General features: G+C 38.7%; 1 protein-coding gene across 27 annotated transcripts in view; it reads right to left on the bottom strand.

Annotated features, from left to right (window-relative positions):
- Positions 1–21,326, bottom strand: part of ADD3 (adducin 3) — a 134,152-nt gene that overhangs the window by 19,833 nt on the left and 92,993 nt on the right. For 26 of the 27 annotated variants that reach the window (XM_063727022.1, NM_001131410.1, XM_054521388.2 and 23 more), the window contains 8 exon segments: positions 20,403–20,626; positions 8,241–8,379; positions 4,753–4,904; positions 3,750–3,830; positions 2,476–2,625; positions 1,856–1,999; positions 1,646–1,744; positions 31–213 (listed from right to left, as the gene is read on the bottom strand). In XM_063727022.1, the coding sequence (XP_063583092.1) occupies positions 31–213; positions 1,646–1,744; positions 1,856–1,999; positions 2,476–2,625; positions 3,750–3,830; positions 4,753–4,904; positions 8,241–8,379; positions 20,403–20,597 (1,143 nt within the window). In that variant the 5' untranslated portion in view covers positions 20,598–20,626. 27 annotated transcript variants of the gene reach the window in all.

Here is a 21,326-nt window from a genome sequence, read left to right as displayed (position 1 = left end):
TCCAAGTTTTATTTCAATTTTGCAACCTACCAAGTTGTCCAGAGTCCTCATAAGCCCTTCAAACTCAATTTCGCCAACCTTCCATTTTTGATGGGAACCCATAGTCACACCTCCTCCACCAGACGCTGCTACAGTGTAAGTGAAAGCTTTATACTTCTGAAAGTCCAGTACATGGAGATTGTCTACTCCACCTGCGCCTGCTAGGGCCTGCACCTGTAATCAATGGTAAAATATACAGAGATACAAAACTATAAAGACTGTAATGAGTATTTTACTTTCAAAAAGGCACAATTTCAATTTGGCAAATATCTATAATACTTGCTCAGGCTACTAACAACAAAGACAAGATGACACTCTTGTGCCAGCAGGCAGCTGAAGTATCTTTTCCACCTATCTGAAAAAGAAACCTTCCAAGACTCTGATCCTCCCTGATGGAAAACACATTTAGAGCCATACCTCTTAACATATTTTAAGCCACGGAATTCTGTTGCCAAATTTTAAATTTCTTTTCTTGAAGTTTTCCCAGGGTTATCCAGTTAATACTTTTGCTAAAAGTTATAATTTTACGGAATACAAAAACACTGTACTTTGAATTTAAAGATATTTAGGCAGAAGCCATCAGCTCATTATCTTAATTTAATTAAGTTTTTCATAGCCCCATTTGAGAAGAGGAGGAACCATTAAAGCAAAAATAAGTTGTTTGTTAGGACAAGTTAATGTTGGTAGAAAAAGTTTTTTTTGGTTGTTCTTTTCCCCCTTTCTTGTGTCCCTTCCAATAAATTAAGATTATTACCATTTGCTTCATGAGAATCTGCTTTATTTATTTATTTATTTATTTATTTATTGAGAATGAGTTTCACTCTTGTTGCCCAGGCTGGAGTGCAATGGCACGATCTTGGCTCACTGCAACCTTCGCCTCTCACGTTCAAGCGATTCTCCTGCCTCAGCCTCCCGAGTAGCTGGGATTACAGGCACATGACACCACGCCCTGCTAATTTTATTTTTAGTAGAGACGGGGTTTCTCCATGTTGGTCAGGCTGGTCTCGAACTCCTGACCTCAGGTGATCCACCCACCTCAGCCTCCCAAAGTGCTGGGATTACAGGCATGAGCTACCGTGCCGGCCAAATCTGCTTGATTTAAAGAGAAAATTAGGGCCTTTAAATACATTCAACATCTCTGATGAAAAAAATGGTTAATAAATATCCAACTTCTCATCATAACGAGGCGGTGGAATTGTTGAAAACTGCAATTTCATAAAACTTCTGGTCCTAGTCAAACTTTTTACAAAAGTGACCACAACACATTTGATTCTTGATTTGCAGCTGTTTTTCTTTCTTAATTAGCACCACCATTACAGGGTGAAAACAGAGAAATATGCAATCGTACTAACTTAAAAAGCAGGATTGTAGGGAAAATGATGTTTATGAGGCCCTTAGATTGTGTGTGAGAAAATTTTAATTTCCTTTACTCCTATTTTCAATTCAAGAGATAACTGAGTTGACAACCCTGCCTACATAAGTAGAGCAAAACTTCTCTTAAAAGACAAAAAGCCACTAACTAATATGTATTTGCAAATAAGTACACAAAATCCAACTAAACGAGCAAATAACAAAGCAATTAAAAAAGGGGAATAACGTTTCCTACCTGAATCTCACAGGCTAGCTGCACATTAAAAATATAATGAAAAGCCTCCTCTAATGTTTCTCCAAGTGCAACCACACCATGATTCCTGAGTACCAGCACCTAAAATAGAATGCCCACAGTAATCACTTGAAATAACTGGCATAGCTCACACTGTTTTCATCAACAGCAGCAGCAACAAAAATAGCTCCTTAGACAAACTCTACTACATACCTTACAACTTGGCCCCAGAACTTTCTGCAGTTGAATTCTCTCCTCCTGTTCTTCAAGTGACCCTTGGTAGTCATAATAGGCAACATCTCCCAGAAGAAGAGACTCTTGAGAAATTGGAAGGATCCCACATTTCATGGAGGATACCTATTTGGTTTGGCCCATACCAAGATAACACATTTGGTTACTAAATACATTTTCATAGGAACCTGATTGTTTGGTCAGCTCAGGAAAACACTGGCCTATTCACTGTGTTCACCATTGCAGCCCACTTCCCACTTTATTCACTTCCCATTTTGTTTCTTCCACACACACACACACAAAGGACTTAAGGAATACAACTCAACTTAAATGCTGTGTCAAACATTATGAAAGAAGCTTTGCTCCAAAAAACTCAATGACCCAATTTTCAAACTGGTTAGTTTTAGAATCCAAATGCTATTTCTCCAGTTGTTTCCTAGAATGGTAGCATTTGGTTCCAAAGGCCTTTTGCTTTCTGGGTATGCAGATTATTATATCAAATATGATTTTGAAAAGCAGATAGTAAAGCACCCTGTTGAGAAAGCCACAAAAATAATACATCTTCCAGCGTCACTGTCAGTTTTGGCCTTTCATTGACTTACAGCTGCTGTTGCAAGGGTATGGATGTGTATCACACACTTAACATCAGGACGTGTTGAATAGATTGCGGCATGGGGACTGAATCCTGTATGGTCAATTTTCAAATTGGTACTTCCCTGGTCAACCACTTCTCCTATTATATTGACTTTCACCTGGAAAAAATCAGAAGGACATATTTAACTGGTACATACGTATCAAAGTTTGTGTTTCACAAGCTAAACCAAGGGGTAGCAAACCTTTTTGTAAAAGGCCAGATAGCAAATATTTTGGACTTTGTGGGCCTCTGCTGCAATTATTCAAACCTGCAGCTGCAGTACAAAAGCAGCCATAAACAATCTGTAAGTTAACAGGCATAGCTTTGTTCCCATAAAACTTTATTTATAAAACAGGTACAACAAAACTTAGTACTTGGCAAGAAGTACAGTTTCCAAGAAAACTTAAGGTCTTCATCGGAGGTCTGAACAAGTCTGGCATGTATAGAATTGGCTAGAAAACTTTTATTTGCTAACATTGCAGCAAGCACCCAGAACCAAGGTAGCTCCTGTCACTCTCTAAGCTGATGACAGTGGCTAGGAGTAGTCACGGAAAAGATAAAATACTAAGGTCAGATCCTATACTCATACCAGCTGAACTTTGTTTAAATCTAGCTACGAACATTGTGTGTGTGTGTGTGTGTGTGTGTGTGTGTGTATTGAAGACAGAGTCTCGCCCTGTAGCCCAGGCTGGAGTGCAATGGTGCGATCTTGGCTCACTGCAACCTCTACCTCATGGGTTCAAGCGATTCTCCTGCCTCAGCCTCCCGAGTAGCTGGGATTACAGGTGTGCGCCACCACGCCCAGCTAATTTTTTGTTATCTTTAGTAGAGATGGGGTTTCATCATGTTGGTCAGGCTGGTCTTGAACTCCTGACCTCGTGATCCACCTGCCTCAGCCTCCCAAAGTGCTAGGATTACAGGCGTGAGCCACCACGCCTGGCCGTGTGTGTTTTTTTAAGACAAATTTCTGAGTGTATAGGGTGGTAAAAAAAAAAAAAAATCACGATTCCCTTCAAAACACAGACAAGTTAACTGATAAGACCAACTCATTTATCAGTCTCTTCAATTACGCTATTCTCTAAAGCTTTTCTCTAAAACAACATAGTTCAAATTCCCTTCACTGTTCACTAGTAAATGTCTTTCCATCCATACCTTCTTATTCTGTCCTGTGCTAAAAGCTAAAAACTGTCAGAAAAGCAAAACAAAGCTCAGAAAAAGTAACACAAGAATGGAAAATTATACCAAATTGGAGGCTGTAGCTTCAGAAAAAGATAGGCCTCTGGGAATTATTATAATGTGGTCTTGCTCCTTACTTATTCTTACCTGGGGAAAAAAAAACAGGGAATTACTATGAAGTGGTTCATATTTTGCAGTGGAAACATGACTACAAATATATTTACAATGAATAACTGTAAGAGATCAGGGAAAAAAAACCAACAAAAATTAAAGGTCTACAACATGAAACTTTCCTAAAGTTTCCCTCAAGTACTTGCTAAAAAATTCCGACATTAGTTTCTTATTTACTGGACTTACCTAAAAGTGTTATTTTGGGGCTCTAAGGTTATTTAGGGTCAGCTATGTTCATGAAAAATAAATGCTAATATTATTCAAGCCAATGTGGTAATAATTATAACCTTAATTTATAACTTGGAAGTTAAGGCAAAATGGGCAAAGGAAAGAACAAAATCTCTTCCTAGGAAGGAATTAAAATAGAGATGGAAGGGGAAAAGGAAAAAAGATTCTTGGTGGACTGCATCTGTACCATTTCCATTGTACAATATTTTAATCCTCTTTTGTTTCCAAATAGCATCTTTTTCCAAGTGCGGCAAAATAAAAATATGATGGTGAATGGAAAGAATATATTTAAAAAATAAAGACCAGGGAGGAAACTTCCCTGACCTCCTCTATCTTCCTTGCCTCAAATGCTTTTTAAAGCCACTGATGCTCAGACATAATTATCATGGAGAGGGACAATTTTGCCAGAAGGATTTCTTCCTGGATAGATTCTACAGTTGGTCTGAACCAAAGGAACTTGGAACAACATAGATAGTAAGGAGAGAAGAAAGGTGGGGGAATTGGAGCCTCTCCCTTGGGGATAAGGTTTAAATCAGTATTTGGTTGTGATCTAGCATACTAGGTTTAGAGAATAAGTCTGAAAACTGGACTTCCAGGTAAAGGTAAGAAGAGTATAGTTGCCTTCTAGTTGGAATTTTTTAAAAAAGGAATTGAAAGCTGAAGAACTCACTGAGATATAGGTATTTGCCAGGTGTGCCCATCCAAACAAGTCTACAAGTCTGTACAGGCTGGCAAGTTTACAGCGAGTAAGTTTTTCTCCCTTCACATATGAGGATGTATCTGCACCAGGAAGGTCATTGATAGGTGTGACCATGCCAAGACCTAAAAGAGCAAAAAATGTGGAGAGAGATACGAGTCATGCAATCCCTTACCTGGAAATTAGTTGCTAGGAAGTAGCCTGCGTCTGGGAGTATCCCAGCCTTGTATATAATAATCTGAAATTTATCAGCCCATATAATATTTTATTAGCTTATTCTCCTTCAGAGAGGTACACTGAGAGTAAAAATAAGTATCAGCTATCTTTGATTGCTTAGTAAAAGTTGCTTCATCTAGTGCTTGCTAAAGAGTGACTATATCAAAGGCTCACACCACTGGGGAAAAATGGTTACATATATCTCCGAGGGTAAAAGTGTTAAATACTGAGGTTACTGCTAGTTTTATGATGAAAAGACCTCAACAGAAAGCTACTTTTCTATTATCTCTCTTGACTTTTATTCAAACACAAAAAACATTTGAGATGGAAAATAATGCATGCAAATAGTAGTATGATTTCTGTCCTATTGAAGGTCTTGAAGGTCTCTAATGATCTAATTGTCAAGTTCAACTGTCACCAAGTTCAACTTTTGCTCAGTCTTCATTCTCCTTGACCTCTTTACAGCTTGACACGCTTTACACTGCCTCATTCCTAGAACTCTTCTCGAGGCCCATGTGATACTATCTTAGATCTCTTGTTCCTTGTCTACATGCTTTTCTCCTTTAACAAGTTCATCTGTTCCCTCTGCCCAGCTTTGGCTCTTTCCCAAAGCTCAGTCCTCCACTATGTTCTTTCTCATTTTACTTTTCCCTACAAAAACATTATAGACTCTTGAGCCTCCCTACTGTTATTTTTGTGTAGACGACTCACTCCCTGGTCTTTAGTTCTGATCAGGTCCTCCTCCCCATTTTCCAGCCTACTTTTTTGTTTTGTTTTGAGATGGAGTTTCACTCTTGTTGCCCAGGGTGGAGTGCAATGGCACGATCTCGGCTCACTGCAACCTCCACCTCCCGGGTTCAAAGCGATTCTCCTGCCTCAATCTCCTGAGAAGCTGGGATTACAGGCATGTGCCACCACGCCCAGCTAATTTTGTATTTTAGTAGAGACAGGTTTTTTCCTTGTTGGTCAGGGTGGTCTTGAACTCCTGACCTCAGATGATCCACCCGCCTTGGCCTCCCAAAGTGCGGGAATTATAGGTGTGAGCCACTGCACCTGGCCCCACCTTTTTTTTTTTTTTTTAAAAGAGGCAGGGGTATCACTCTGTCACCCAGGCGGCAGTGCAGTGGTTGTGATCATGGCTCACTGCAGCCTCGAACTCCTAGGCTCAAGCAATCCTTCCACCTCAGCCTCCTGAGTAGCTAAGACTACAGGGCACGTTGCCACACCTGGCTAATTTTTTAATTTTTTAGTGGAGATGGGGTCTCACTATGTTGCCCAGGCTGGTCTTGAACTCCTGGCCTCCAGTGATCCTCCTGCCTTGGCCTCCCAAAGTGCTAGGATTACAGACATGAGCCACTGTGCCCAGCGTAGCCTGCTATTTCTAACTGCCTACAACACAATAACATGAAAATTAAAAGGGTCTAAAGGTGATTTTATCTTTTCTCTCCTGGTTTTTCTTACCTCCTCTCTTCTCCTTACTTTGCTTCTAATATTGATATTACCATTCCTATAGGCTCAAACTTTGGGTTTCAGTAACCTCTACCTCTTAACCTCTCCTGGGTTACCATACATAATTTGTCACCACATTTCATGACTGTTTTCTTCATAAGGTCCCTCGTTGTCCACTCTTGAGTTCAGCCCTTAACTCATGCGTGGATCCCTGCAATAAGCCTCATTCTTGTCCTCGACTGTAGCCCTTTTCTTTGTAAATTCATTATGCATAAAGCCACTGAGTTTTCTAAAGCACTGCTTTTTACCTGAGAATATGAGCAAGAACTTTTAAAGAAAATATTTCAATGGAAAACCTTTTAATTTTGAGATGTTCTGAAGTAATCTGAATAGTTTTAATACATAAGCCACACAAAATAATATAATTTCTGACAAAATTTTGGAGTCAGCCATTAACCTGTCTCCTATTCTCCCCGTAACCTTCCAACTTTAACTTCCACTTTTCACTTCACTACGTAAGTATTTCAGGCAACTGGTTGCTATTTCCTGATCTCCAAACAGTGGCACATGGCTTTCCTCCTGCCATGCCTTTGTACATTCCAGCCAGCAGGCCAAGGTCTCCTGCAGCTCCTTGTTCCCGCCATGGAATCCAGGACACTTGCAGGGCAGCTTCTTTCACTGTTTCTGTTTTCCCTGACTAGTCTTCCTCTTTGAGCTTTTGAGGTTTTCTCTTTGGAATCTTTTGTCAGCCCATACTCCTGTATAATTATTTAATCAATGTCCACAGCTTTGAGTACTACTTCTCTATGTCCATCTGCCAAGTGTTTCCCCGAAACTCTCTGACTGCACTTCCGATTGCTGCAATGTCTCGGCAATGCAAATGGAGCATGCCCAAAGTTGAACTTTCTTCATTTCCCAAGCCAAACTAGATCCCCAACTATTCTATTTTTGTTAATAATACTATGAAATCTCCCAGTTCATTCTTCACACAGAAAATACAACGGTCTTTTAAAATCATCTTTCTGCTTAAAATGGCTTCCCATCAAAGTTAGGAATAAAACCCAAACTTCCAAATCCAACTGTGATATGATCTATATCCAGCCACATTAAAATCAGATCTATTATTTTAGAAAATAGAGACAGGGTCGGCCTGGTGCAGTGGCTCAGGCCTGTAATCCCAGCACTTTGGGGGGCCAAGGTGGGTAGATCACGAGGTCAGGAGTTCAAGACCAGCCTGACCAACACGGTGAAACCCCGTCTCTACTAAAAATACAAAAAATTAGCCAGGTGTGGTGGCACGCACCTGTAATCCCAGCTACTCAGGAGGCTGAGGCAGGAGAATCGCTTGAACCTGGGAGGTGGAGGTTGCAGTGAGCCGAGATCGGGCCACTGTACTCCAGCCTCGCCGACAGAGCAAGACTCCTGTCTCAAAAGAAAAAACGAACAACAACAACAAAAAACAAAAATAGAGACGTTTTCACTTTGTTGCTAGGCTGGTCTGGAACTCCTGGGCTCAAGTATTTCTCCCACCTCAGCCTCCCGTGTGGTTGGGACTACTGACACATGCCACAAGTCCCAGCCCAGAATCATGTCTTATATCATCTTATAATCTGTACCAAGTGTAGTAAATGCCTGGTTGATATGAAAAGGTAGGAGGTTCTAACACTATGTTACTCTAAGTATTAAATGTTATAAACTTAAGGACTGAACCTGAGCAGAATATGCTGCTATAGATGTACAGTGTTCCAAAGTGGAAGTAAAATTATAATGTTTAAAACTCTCCAAAACTGACATACTGAGAGGAGGTGAAGAAAAACCCGAGAAAGAATTGGCCATGATGTAATCTGCAATCTGCTGTAATGCTAGTAATCCAGTTGGGTTGTGGCCTTTCTTCATCTGTTCTTGAATAAGGCATTCCAAGTCTTCCCGAAAGGCCTGTAATACACAAAAATAAAGACTGAGCAAGCAAGACTGAATGGCCCAAAGTAACTTGTTCTGATACAATCTTTCCCCCATCCCTTTTCTGAATAGCTTTTACCTGTACTATTTAAAAACAAATATAAAACACAAAATAATAAAATCAAAGCACTGCAAGAAGCAGCAAGAAGCTTGCTTTTAGGGGGGAAAACCACTAGGCATTCTTCATGTCAAAGAAAATGAGATACTATAATATCTACACTAGACAGGCACAGATAAAACTCCTCTTATTAATATACAACTCAAGCACCAAGAAACCATTGTAAAAAAAAAAAAAAAAAAGGTGACCCACTCCTTGCTTAGCTAAGACAGAGTCCCTGGCCGGGCGTGGTGGCTCACGCCTGTAATCCCAGCACTTTGGGAGGCCAAGGTGGGCGGATCACCTGTGGTGGGGAGTTGGAGACCAGCCTGACCAACATGGAGAATCCCCGTCTCTATTAAAAATACAAAATTAGCCCAGCGTGGTGGTGCATGCCTGTAACCCCAGCTACTCGGGAGGCTGAGGTAGGAGAATAGCTTGAACTTGGGAGGAGGAGGATGCGGTGAGCCGAGATCATGCCATTGCACTCCAGCCTGGGCAACAAGAGCGAAACTCCATCTCAAAAAAAAAAAAGACAGAGTTCCCATGTGAATGGGGCACAACTTTGAATACAGAGTGATTCAATGGCAAAAGTTTTCACTGAGACATACTAAAATAAATAATTTCTATTTTATGATTTTCATGGAAATTCCTTAGCTCCATAAACTCTGAAAGCAAATTAATAAGAGTTGAGTTCTAATTACTCTTCTGCAACACTGTGGTAAATGACAATTTTTTTATTTTTATTTTTTGAGACGGAGTTTTGCTCTTGTTGCCCAGGCTAGAGTGCAATGGCACGATCTCAGCTCACTGCAACCTCCACCTCCCGGGATGAAGCGATTCTCCTGCCTCAGCCTCCTGAGTAGCTGGGATTACAGGCATGCGCCACAACCTGGCTAATTTTGTATTTTTAGTAGAGACGGGGTTTCTCCATGTTGATTAGGCTGGTCTTGAACTGCCGACCTCAGGTGATCCGCCCACCTCTGCCTCCCAAAGTGCTGGGATTATAGGCGTGAGCCACCGCGCCCGGCTAAATGACAGTTTTTTAATGGAACTTTGGGTTCCATATATATTCCTATTCTGGAGTTCTGTATTTTTGGGGGTGGGGTGGGTGAGGTAGTGGCAGAAACAGTGTTTACAGAGATCAAAATCCTGAACATTAAGAGAATGCCTCTATTCCAGTAACCCTCGAGTTACTAGTATGGTTCATCATCTGAAACTTCTCCCAATCCTTCATATCACAAATAGTTGGTTCTGACTTTCCATCACACCCAACCAACACTTATTTTATTAAGTTTATCATTTGTTCTCTTGCTCATGTCTCCTTCATTTTAAAGATGAAGGTTCTTGCAACATAAGTCACTTAACCCTTGCTCTTCCATTTGAGATTAGTTACTTATGTAGCAGGATGCCCTGCCAGAAATTAAGTTCCATTTCCCCCACTTTGCCTAAGAGGGAGAAGGCAGAAAATTATTTTGGAATCACTCACTCCAAGAAGGGTGGGTATGAACACCTGGGAGATAATGGAGAAAACTTCCTTTAGAAGGGTGACTCTCTTTTGAGTCACTGACAGTGGTCTGCCTCATGACGGTAGGAATAAAATCTCCTGGAGTCTCCGCTTAGATGGAGCCTTTCTGAGAGGGTGGGTAAACAACCCAGATGTCTAGGAAACTTTTTTTTTTTTTTCTGCTCTGTTGCCCAGATTGGAGTGCAGTGGCACAATCTCAGCTCACTGCAACCTCCACCTCCTGGGTTCAAGTGACTCTCCTATCTCAGCCTCCCAAGTAGCTGGAATTATAGGTGTGCACAACCATGCCCGGCTAATTTTTGTAGTTTTAGTAGAGATGGGGTTTCACCATGTTGGTCAGGTTGGTCTCATACTCCTGTCCTCAAGTGATCCACCCGTCTCGGCCCAAAGTGGTAGGATTACAGGTGTGAGCCACCACACTCAGCAAGGAACTTTAAAAAAAAAAAAAAAAAATGGCATAGGAGCTCATGGTGGTAAGGGGAAATGTGGTTCTAAGGGTATGAGGTAGTAGATGTTAGACCCAGTCCTGACTTAGTGTTTGCAGTGCACTTAGAACAATAGTTGAGAAGTTTCCATGATGTGAACTCTAAGAGCTGGGTGCTAATAGTTGTAATCTTAGGTGCTCAACCCATAAGGGACTGAGCTTAGCACCGGAAGATCCCTCCCTGATGCACTGTGGTGGCCTGCACAAACATCTGGGTCAACAGTGAACCTCTAGCTCCTGTTGAGCAGTTTAAGACTGGTTTTCAACATTCTACCATGGGGCAGGGAAGTACAGTGGCAGTGGTGGGCTGAACAGACTCTAGTGTGTCTCCCTCACATACATACATACTGATGCATGGATACACGACCCACACCCATCTTGGATATGGAGGCCACTGATTAACCCTGTCAGTGTAAGTCACTAAAGTTCTGGAAGAATTCAGAGAAAAGCAGAAATTCCAAGAGAAAGATGGTGTACTTTCTGCTAATAAGGCAAGTGGATATTTGAGTGATTAATTTTTAAAAATACTAATTGTGACATTTGAATCCTAAGTTCATGGAGCAGTTTACACCAGTTAAATATGGCTTTTCTTTTTACAAATTCAAGGCTTGTTAAGTATAAATCATTCACACAATATAATAAAAGTTCAAAAACATCTGGTTCTACTGACGGTATCTAGTTCATTTAAATATACGATTTAAATCAGAAAAACTGTCTTGTAAAATATCCTCTACAAAGATATACTTCATTTATCAGAAAACTCCATTAGGGAGTTTTCTTGTTCATCGAAGACCCTGTGAAGGTAAGATGGCTGAGAGCTGTATACAAGATACATGGACACCTTCATACAGATAAGTAACATAACTATTTTACCATGCTTAAGGCTGAAAGGAAAAAAATGTTCCACATATCCTCATTTATCTTTATATAAAGTACAGAAAACTTCTGGACACATGGCAATAGGTCAATCTGCTCTTCTGGAACTCTATCTTCCCTTCAAAACCAAACTATTTAAACTTTTCTCAGTTCAAAGTAGTTACAACCAATATTCTTTGATTCAGTTTTTAAAAACCCAAAATTAATGATACCTACTATGTGTATCACTCATTACATATATTACAATAGCTTGGAGAAGTAGGCATTATCTATTTTATTAAATATCTTGCACCCATGTTCTTCCAGGAAAAATTTAAGGCAGCTTCCATAGATTAAAATGCTACAAAAATAAATACAGGTAAGAAAAATAAAGCTGAAGAGAAAATAAGCATAAGGAGGGTAGACAGAGCCAGGAATGAGGTTAAGATACAAAGTGAATGCCATAAAATTGTATGCATTTGCTAGAGATGGGACAAATTTTATCTCAACTCTGGCAGCCAACATGAATTAAGACAGCCTGCTCAGTGTATTGATTTACAATGGTTTTTAGATTAAAAAAAAAATCAACCAGGTACTCAAGAGAATCACAATTATTTATTAAACTGGTGAGAAATTTCTGCTGGGTGGGATGAGAAAGTTAAAGAAAGGTTGAAAACCTGTTTATGGACATACAGCTAGTAAATGCCAGAGGCAAGGACACAGGTCCAATGCTCTTTTTACATCAGTGAAATGCTTTCTTCATTACCATAAATCCCACAATATGTGAGTACCATTCTAAAACGTTTGGGATAGCTATGGTGTCATAGAGGGATGTATAAGCCCTTCTGAAATCAAATTAAGAATAAGAGGGAAAATACGAATGTCTCCTTTAAAGCTGACAAATAGCTTCTATGCAGCATAGGTATAAAAAAAAATTTTTTTTTCGAAGTATATGAAATCTCCCCAGCCTTGTTTACAGTTCACAGTGCTTCAACAGGTAAGAATTCTTCCAGTGCAAAAAAGGTTTAATATTTTGTCATGAACATTTATTACTCATTTTTACATGTTTCAAATGTTTCTCAAATATTGTTCAGATAATTACCTGTCATAAAACAGTAAGTATAAAAATTACTAATATAAGACTAATATAAAAAATTACTAATTACTAATTTCAGCTGATTTTTTAAAATTTATCAGTAAATTTATTGAGCTTTCATTAAAATATTAAGATAAAAATTTTATTTATCTTTGAGATGGGTAGTTAATCATATTTTTACTAAAGTTCAATGTTAATAATCCTTTATAGTTGATTTGAGTTTCACCACAAAGTCCTGAGATGGGCAATGACTTGCTCGAGGTTACAAAGTTAATAAGTAAATGGAATAAAGATTCAAATCTGGAACCCTCAACTGAGCACAAGATCTTTTCCTAATTTTATTCAGACTTGGATTGTATCTCTGGAACCAAATACAACTAATAAGCTAGCAGGCATGTTGTGATCTGAAATGTTGAGTAAACCTCTTAGGCTAGATTAAAGCATTAGATTGCAATGGCAGATAAAGCAAAAAATATATATATACTGGCAGATTATGGTGATCCTGGAATACCAGGCTAAGTACTTGCCCTCTTGTAGCTAAGAATTCATCAAAGCATAATGAGAAACTTAATTTCTAATCAGGGTGGTGAGGCCACATACTGGGCTTAAGTCAGATTAGCCAACAGTTCCCTGGAGTCTCCACTAGAGAAGAACTGGTTAGAAGATCAAATAACATATACACAAAACCACGGCATTAACTATGTCTTCTTTCTCAGATACAGAAGAGCATAGAAGAGGAGGTAGTGGTAGTTGTTAAATTTTGTGAAGATGAATAAAACCAGAATGCCATCAGGGTGACAGATTCAAGACCTTCAAAAACCAAAATATAGTCTAAGGAATTAAAATCTTCAAGTGTTGCCACAAAAGCATAATGTACTTCAAATTAGCAATAAATATATAATTTCCAAAAAATAGTTGCCCACTACATGCTACGTGCTGTACTACATGCTCTTATGTTATTTTATTTAATTGTCACAACTGTGTGAGGTATTTTCCCCATTTTACCAAAAGGAAACTGAAGCTCAAGTTAAATGAGCTTCCTAATGTCACATAGCTAGTAAGTGGTAGGCAAAGTAAAATTTGAACCCAGATCCAAAACAAACACTTTTATAAAAAATTGTGTAAACAAAATGGGCAATGATGAGAAAATGTACTGACTCCTAACTTAGGTCAAAATGGCTTGGTACTGCAAAATTTCCATAGTTTGCTGCTATGTAATTTTTTTTGCTTTATCTGCCATTACTACCTCATGCTTTAGCCTATGAGGTTCTTGCAGCATTCTCTGATCGCAACTTGCACTTCTCTAGCCCTGCTCGATCTGCTTCATCCAATGGAAAGTCCATCCAATGGACTTCCACTGTTCTTCTTCCTAATGAATTCTTTCCTTTATTCAACACATCATAAAGGCTACCTTCTCCTTGAAGTCACCTAATCATCCAAGTTAGGAAGGATCTCTGTATTTCTTCTCTTCTACACTTCACTGTGAACTTTCCCTATTACTATACTTAGGGTACCTATTGCATGACTGTGATTGTTTAACTATTTTCCTACTCTACTATACCATATTATCTAAGGACTGAAACTGTGTCTTTCACATTTCTAGATTCTCCCTGAGTGTGTAGTTCAGTGCTCAATTAATACTAAGTTAAGAGATTCTTTTCATTTTCCTACTTATAAAGAAAGTGAAGAATCTGATCTCAATCTTGACTGAGTTAACGTAGCAAATATCCATTTCATAGGTTATTAGCTAGAAAACAGTCTTATCAGTCTATTATTTGAATGAGAAATCCCTGCTGTGTAATCAGGCCTACCCATAATGTACTAGGTAAGATTTATTTTCTTTAAATAAGAAATTCATCCTCATTGAATGTTATCATCCTCATTGAATGTTATAAACTTTTAAAAAGCCATTTAATTCTTCAACTCAAACAAAATCCTACTTGAAAACTTAATTTGCCCCCAGAACATTATAGTTTGAACAGCTCTTCAAACATAGGTCCAAAAAGTATGGTAAAAAAAATCACTAGGTGAAAAGCAAAATGTTTAAGTTAGAGACAGGGTGCCTTAAAAGCCTTATCTGAATCTCACACCCTTTTATTTTATATATCTATCAATGACGAGGGAGTGAGGCTATAAACTTTGAATTCATAAAGTATGGACATAAATGGACTTCTAAAAATGTCAGATATTCAGAGATTTGAGATTCATGTAGGCTAAGAATATACTTTAAGTACTCACATATTCTGGAATACTATAAACCAAAAGTAGAATTCACTTGAGGCATCACATTTTAAAGCTCTGTATCCAAGGTCAGAACTTTCAGGAGAAAGTGGCGGGAGATAAAATACTTAAGTCACAGAAAAGAGAACCAATTTGATTTTTTTAAAAAACCTGACCTGATAAAATTATTTCAATTAATGCTTAAAAAAAAAAAAACCTCCATGTTGGCTCATTTATCAGTAATGTCTAACTTACACTCAGATAATAACACTGATAAATATCGGAGACATCAGAGATGAATTTTAAATATCCACATCTGGATGTCTTACCTCAAAATTACTAGAGAGGAAAATTGGGGCAAAAAGTAAAAAAAAAAAAAAAAAAAAAAAAAAAGATTACAGACTTGCTGCTCCCAAGGCACCCTATAATTATGTTATTAGAGCTCTCCTAAAGCAGGATTAGGAGCATAACAAACTTACTTAGAATTTCTCCATTAAGAAATGTACTCATTTGGAAATAGAATACCACTGGCCCTGTTGAAAGGAGAAAAAACAAATAAACCATATTTTCTTCTGGATGGTCTTTCTTCTGTATCTAACTCTTAATTAACATGAAGCTAAAGGTTAGAATATTTTTCTTGAAGCTGTGTACAACAGAAATGTAAATAAAGTTAAGAATACTTGCATCTCTTAAACTTCTCAACTGACCACAGATCATGGTGATTTTGACCAATTTGAATTAAGGAACCCTGTTAACACTTAGGCCTTACTTCCAGTGATATCCTAAAATGTATATGCCTTTGACGTTTCTCCTTGCATCAAAATAAGCTTACAGCAGTATGCATTGCCCTGTTATTAAAAACTGTTAGTATGTCATGTGCCCAGGCTACCACCACATACACTCCTGTTATTTTTCAGAATAACACTGCACATTTGTGTCACCCAGTCTAAACTGCTTCCCATGGTGGTAAGGCTTAGGAAGCCCAGCAACTGTTTTCCTTGTTAAGCAGTCAAGTTCAGTAGGAGCCTGTTGGACAATATTCAAATGTTTAATGTTTCAAAGCCCACCTAGCTATTCACTATCCATCCATGCATTCGGAATTTGATAACCATCTCTTGTATTCAATGTGCTATTGCTTAGTTTTTCAATTTATATGCTTCTTTAACTTTGAAAAGGCATCACTTAATTCCAATAGTTTGTCCTGGACGCTTCGTTTTGAGAACAGGGGGTAAATTAGAACTTAGGGTCTCCACAGACATTACATACGAATACAGCGGACAAAGAGAACTTGTGGATTTTCTCTACTGCAACAAAATCTCAAGCCAAATTAATTTACCAAGTGGTATTTGACTTCTAAGATAAATATTTTAAAAAATTAAATGATAAAAAGGCTGTGAAATTCCTAGAAATAAGTAATACCTGAGGGCCAGAATAAGAAAAATTATTTGTTATTTTCTCAGCTCAAAGCAGTAAGGGGTGATTTTTGTCATCCAAATTTACATTTACACCAAAATGTCTTGTGATTATAAACTCTTCCAGGTTGTGTTGAATTAACTTGAGCAGCAGGCTTTGAAGATGAATAAGATGATATGAAAACATACAGGCAGAATTTTTTCATTGTCATTGAATGCTGTAAGTGGTACAGCCTAGTGATTACAGGTGTGAGCTTTTCAGTTTAAATTCTGACCACATCATTTAACTAAGCTGTAAAACTTCAGCAAGTTATTTAATGTCTCTAAGTTTCAGTTTACGCATCTATAACTTAGGCATCTTAATACTTCTTTAACTGAATTGCTTTGAGAATTAAAGATGCATAATAGGTGGTTGGCATATAGTAAGTGCTTAATAAAAAAGTATTATACTTTGCTTTTATTAATTTCTCTCCTGATTTCCCTTCTACCCAAATTAGCTGAGAATTTTAAATAGAAGGTGTACAAATTTGTCACTTACAAACATGAATTAGTAAAATCTGACTTTAATCTTTATTGGTTATGGATTTTAACAGAGTGAATCCCAATATTTACAGGAGACTGACAAAATTTTTTAAAGAATTATATCAGCAGAAACACTGTAAGCTTGGGCTGAAAGGAACAAAGACAGTACAAAAGGAAAAGGGGCCTTTGGACCCCTAAAACTTCTGTAAGAAGAAAGCAGACTAAGAAAAACACAAAGTGGCAAACACAGGCTACCTTTCAAGAAAAAGGAAGGATGATTTAGACAGTGGAACCAAGAACCTAGTGGGCAGAGCCAAGCACCAGGGAGGTTCAGTCCTGGTAAATAGTAGGACTGAGTCCTAATCAAAACACTTCCAAACATTTGTCCAGATAGATTTCACAATTGCTTTGGACCAGTGACTCCTTTGACTTTCTCAGTTTTCTCCTTTTTGAAGAGGAATGTCTGTAGCAGTTATCTTATGCCCTCTCCTGCCACTGGGAAGCAGATAACATGAATCTTTATTTCACAGGTTAATAGATTGACAGGACCTGTACTTAAGGTTCTACACCCTGAGGACGATCATCTGCAGCTGGACCACATTTAGATGATGAGATTCTGGATTCAAGCTAATGTTGGAATGGGACAAGACTTTTTAGGAGGTGCTAGGAGAAGAAGAGTGTATTTTGCATGTGGGAGGAAGAAAAATAAATTGTGGCAGAAGGACAGACTGCAGTTCCTTTAAAATGAATTGTGATCTTCCAGGCATGGTGGCACATACCTGTAGTCCCAGGTACTCAAGAGGCTGAGGCAAGAGGATCGCTTGAGTACAGGATTTTGTGTGCTATGATTGTGCCTGTTAACAGCCACTGCACACTACCCTGGACAACACAGTAAGACCCTGTCTCTAAATAAATAAATAGTAACCAGAGAGTGGACAATTCTCTCTTCAAAAGATGGAGCTTAATTTCTCTCCCCTGGAGCATGGGGAGAACTGAATGACTCACTTCTAACTAATAAATATGGTAGAAGTGATAGTGTGTGATGTCTGAGATTAGTTCAAAAGCAGCATTGGAGGCTACTCTCTCTTGGATCCTTGCTCTGGGGAAGAACACTCAAAGCAGCTTTAGAAAAAGTCCACGTGGCAAGGAATTGTGGTCTTTTGCCAACAGCCACGTGAGTGATCCATCTTAAGAGTGCATCCTCCAGCCCCAGTAAAGCGTTCACATGACAGCAGCCCTGGCTAACATATTGACTGCAACTTCATCAGGGAACTTGAGCCAGAAAAACTCAGCTAACCTGCTCCTAAACTTCTGACCCACAGAAACAGTGAGATAATGAATGCTTGTTTTAAGCTGCTAAGTTCTGGAATAATTTGTTATTTAGCAGTAGATAACTAATACAAGCCACCAAGCATCATTTCCCTTGGTGAAGTTTCTGTTGCATTAAAAGAAACTTGAAAACCACTGTCCTAAAATATGGCAGGAAGACAAAATGTATACACTTTCTTAAGTCTTTCACAAAGAAGATTTTAAATTCATTAGCCAAGATCTAGGAAAAAAAATATCAACTTTTAATTCTTTTAAATCTCAGCCTTCTTTGTTCCTCTCTGGGCAGAAAGTGATCATTCTTGTTAAGTGAATAGGGAAATGATACACTATGCGTTTGCCCTTTCCCATTATTTCACTAAGTTCTCCAAGACATAAGTAAAATTTTTACTTTTAAGAAAATTTACAAATAGAAATACTAAGTATAAAAACATTAATCTACTTAACATTATGCACCTTTAGTTTAATGGGTAAACTATAAAACAAAAACCCTGGCATAAAAATGGAGTTTAGTACTTTTTTTCATTTAGACTCTACAGTTAGAATTCAATGGTCCTCTTTGAGATACTTCCTAAAGAAATCTCAATATTTAACAACCTTAACCAAAACTGAAACTTCACTTCATTCTTTCAGTTACTATATGCTGTTACTACAATCATTTGGTTGATAAGTTCTTTAAAAGTTTTTTTTGAGGCAGGGTCTTGCTCTGTCACCCAGGCTGGAGTGCCGTGGTGTGATCACGGTTCACTGTAGCCTTGATCTACTGGGCTCAAGTAATCCTTTCACCTCAGCCTCCCAAGTATGACACTACAGACTCACACCACCACGCTCAACTAATTTTTTAATTTCTTGCAAAGACTGGGTCTCACTATGTTGCCCAGGCTCGTCTCAAACTCCTAGGCTCAAGCAATCCTCCTGCCTTGGCATCCTAAAGTGCTGGGCTTACAACAGGCGTGAGCCACCATTTCTGGTCTAGTAAGTTAGTTCTGAAAAATGGGGTTTCTTTGGAGAAGGAAACAAATCTATTTTGATCTAAATAATTAATGTGCTCTTCAAGTCTTTACAAACCTAGACACTCAAGTTTGCATAAAGTAAGGCACTGAACATTTACTCTCTCATCATGACTTTTCTGATGAATCTTTCCATTTGGAAAGAGTTTCTTTAAAGTAGGCACTATAAAATAATAAAATTACTCAAAGCTTACATTGTTTTTATAACTTGTACTTCAATGCTTTCACCAAGGCCACTGGTATGGGAGAATTAATTACTTAGAGTGGAATTCCCCTTTGGTTTTGGACTTACCTCTATGATTAAATTCACAAGGACATAACAAAAATGATTTACCAGGGCTACTTCAGGCAGCTCTATGCCTTGGTGCTAATTTTGATACCCAAGTTGGAAACCTAATATAACCCTAACCTGGGCATCATGTGTGTGTGTGCTGAACTCTGCCTTAGGGGTGCATGATCTTCATTATGCAGAAAGTTACGAATTCATTTTGCATTTTAAATCAAGCTGTTTTCTCATTTTCCATCATGTATTAATACATTTCCACTAAGATTTTGTAAGAAAACAGATCATTTGAATATGATTCACAAAGTCTGACTATTGCTGTGCAGACAGGATTTTTCGGCTTGAGTTGAATTTTTTTTTTTTTTTTTTTTTTTTTTTGAGATAAGGTCTCACTCTGTTGCCCAGGCTGGAATGCAGTGGCATGATCACGGCTCACAGCAGTCTTGACCTTCTGGGCTCAAGTGATCCTCCTGCCTCAGCCTCCCAGGAGTAGGTGGGACTACATGTGCACACCACCACATCCAGTTAATTTTTAAATTTTTTTGTAGAGACAAGGATTCACTATGCTGCCTAGGCTGGTTTCAAACTCCTGTGCTCAAGTGAGCCTCCTGCCTCGGCTTCCCAAAGTGCTGGGATTACACTGTGAGCCACTGAGCCTGGCCTATAATCTACTTTTAATTTAGTTAATTTAGTGTGTATGCATGTGTGCCTGCAGTAGGCATATGTAATACTAGGCTGCCAAATCACAGACTTCCTCAAAAACCTTAAGTCTTCTCATGCCACTCTGAGCGTCAAGGTACCCAAAGGAAGAAGAAAATACAGGCATGGGATATACCTAACTTATTTATTGGTTCCTATGACTTGAGTCATGCCTTTCTTTTCTTTACATATTCAGTCTGAATTGGGTATCCTCCTTTAATAAAGTGCTATACCCAAAAAACACACAAAATTTAAACCACCAAACACAATACTAGTTTGTCATTAAGGCTCTGCAAATCAAATACACAAATTAGATGTCCATTTCTCCTTTGAAAGACTGGAAGCAACTGGTCACCACTCCTCCACCACCCCTTTTTTAACCTGAGGGTAGTTTGAGAAACCTTCTACCTTATTATACTAATATTTCCAAAGACGGAGAAAAATTACAGCCTTCTAATTCAACTCACAGGACTTTGCAGGATCTGAGTAACTCGTTTCCTCTGCTCCATCATGTTGAAGTCTTGTCGTAGATCAGGAGACATGTTCCTCTCCCTAATGTATTCTGGGTCATTTTCATTGATGCGGTCAAAATATCTCTCTTTGTGAGGCATGCTGGGAGGAGGAGGAGTGGTAATCACACCTTGGCTGGCATCTGAGCTCATGTTTTAAGTCTGTGGATTACTCTTGTTATCTGCATTAATAAACACAAAGAAGGACATCCATGATAAATTCATTAAATTCAAAATTTACATGGGTCAAGCCGAACTTTTACATTTTGCCCTCAGAATTAACAGGTGCACTTTAAAAAGTAGCTTCTCAAAAATATTAGAACAATTTTTTATTCATATAAAAAGATCTTAGATTATAATGCTCGATTTGAAATTGATATTTTCAGAGCTAACAGAAACTCATGGTTCAATTAAATTATGTCAATGTCATCAACTGCCTTTTTTTTTTTTTTTCTTTTTGAGATGGAGTCTCACTTTGTCACCCAGGCTGGAGTGCAGTGACGTGATCTTGGCTCACTGCAACATCCCCCTCCTGGGTTCAAGAGATTCTCCTGCCTCAGCCTCATGAGTAGTTGGGACTACAGGCGCGTGCCACCATGCCCAGCTAATTTTTGTATTTTTTTTTAGTAGAGACGGGGTTTCACCATATTGACCATGCTGGTCTCGAACTACTGACCTCATGGTCTGCCCACCTCAGCCTCCCAAAGCATTGGGATTACAGGCATGAGCCACTGTGCCCAGCTGGGCTGAAGTGATCCTCCTGCCTTGGCCTCCCAAAGTGATAAGATTACAGGCATGAGCCTCTGTGCCCGGCCCCCAACTCCTACTTTTAATACCACATATGCAAAGTCATATTTTCTAATTATTTCAGAGTAACAGGAA

Source organism: Pongo abelii, chromosome 8 (assembly GCF_028885655.2).
Source record: "Pongo abelii isolate AG06213 chromosome 8, NHGRI_mPonAbe1-v2.0_pri, whole genome shotgun sequence".
Taxonomy (NCBI): Eukaryota; Metazoa; Chordata; class Mammalia; order Primates; family Hominidae; genus Pongo; species Pongo abelii.
Note: the sequence above shows the minus strand (reverse complement) of the source record. Positions and strands in the feature narration are given on the sequence as shown.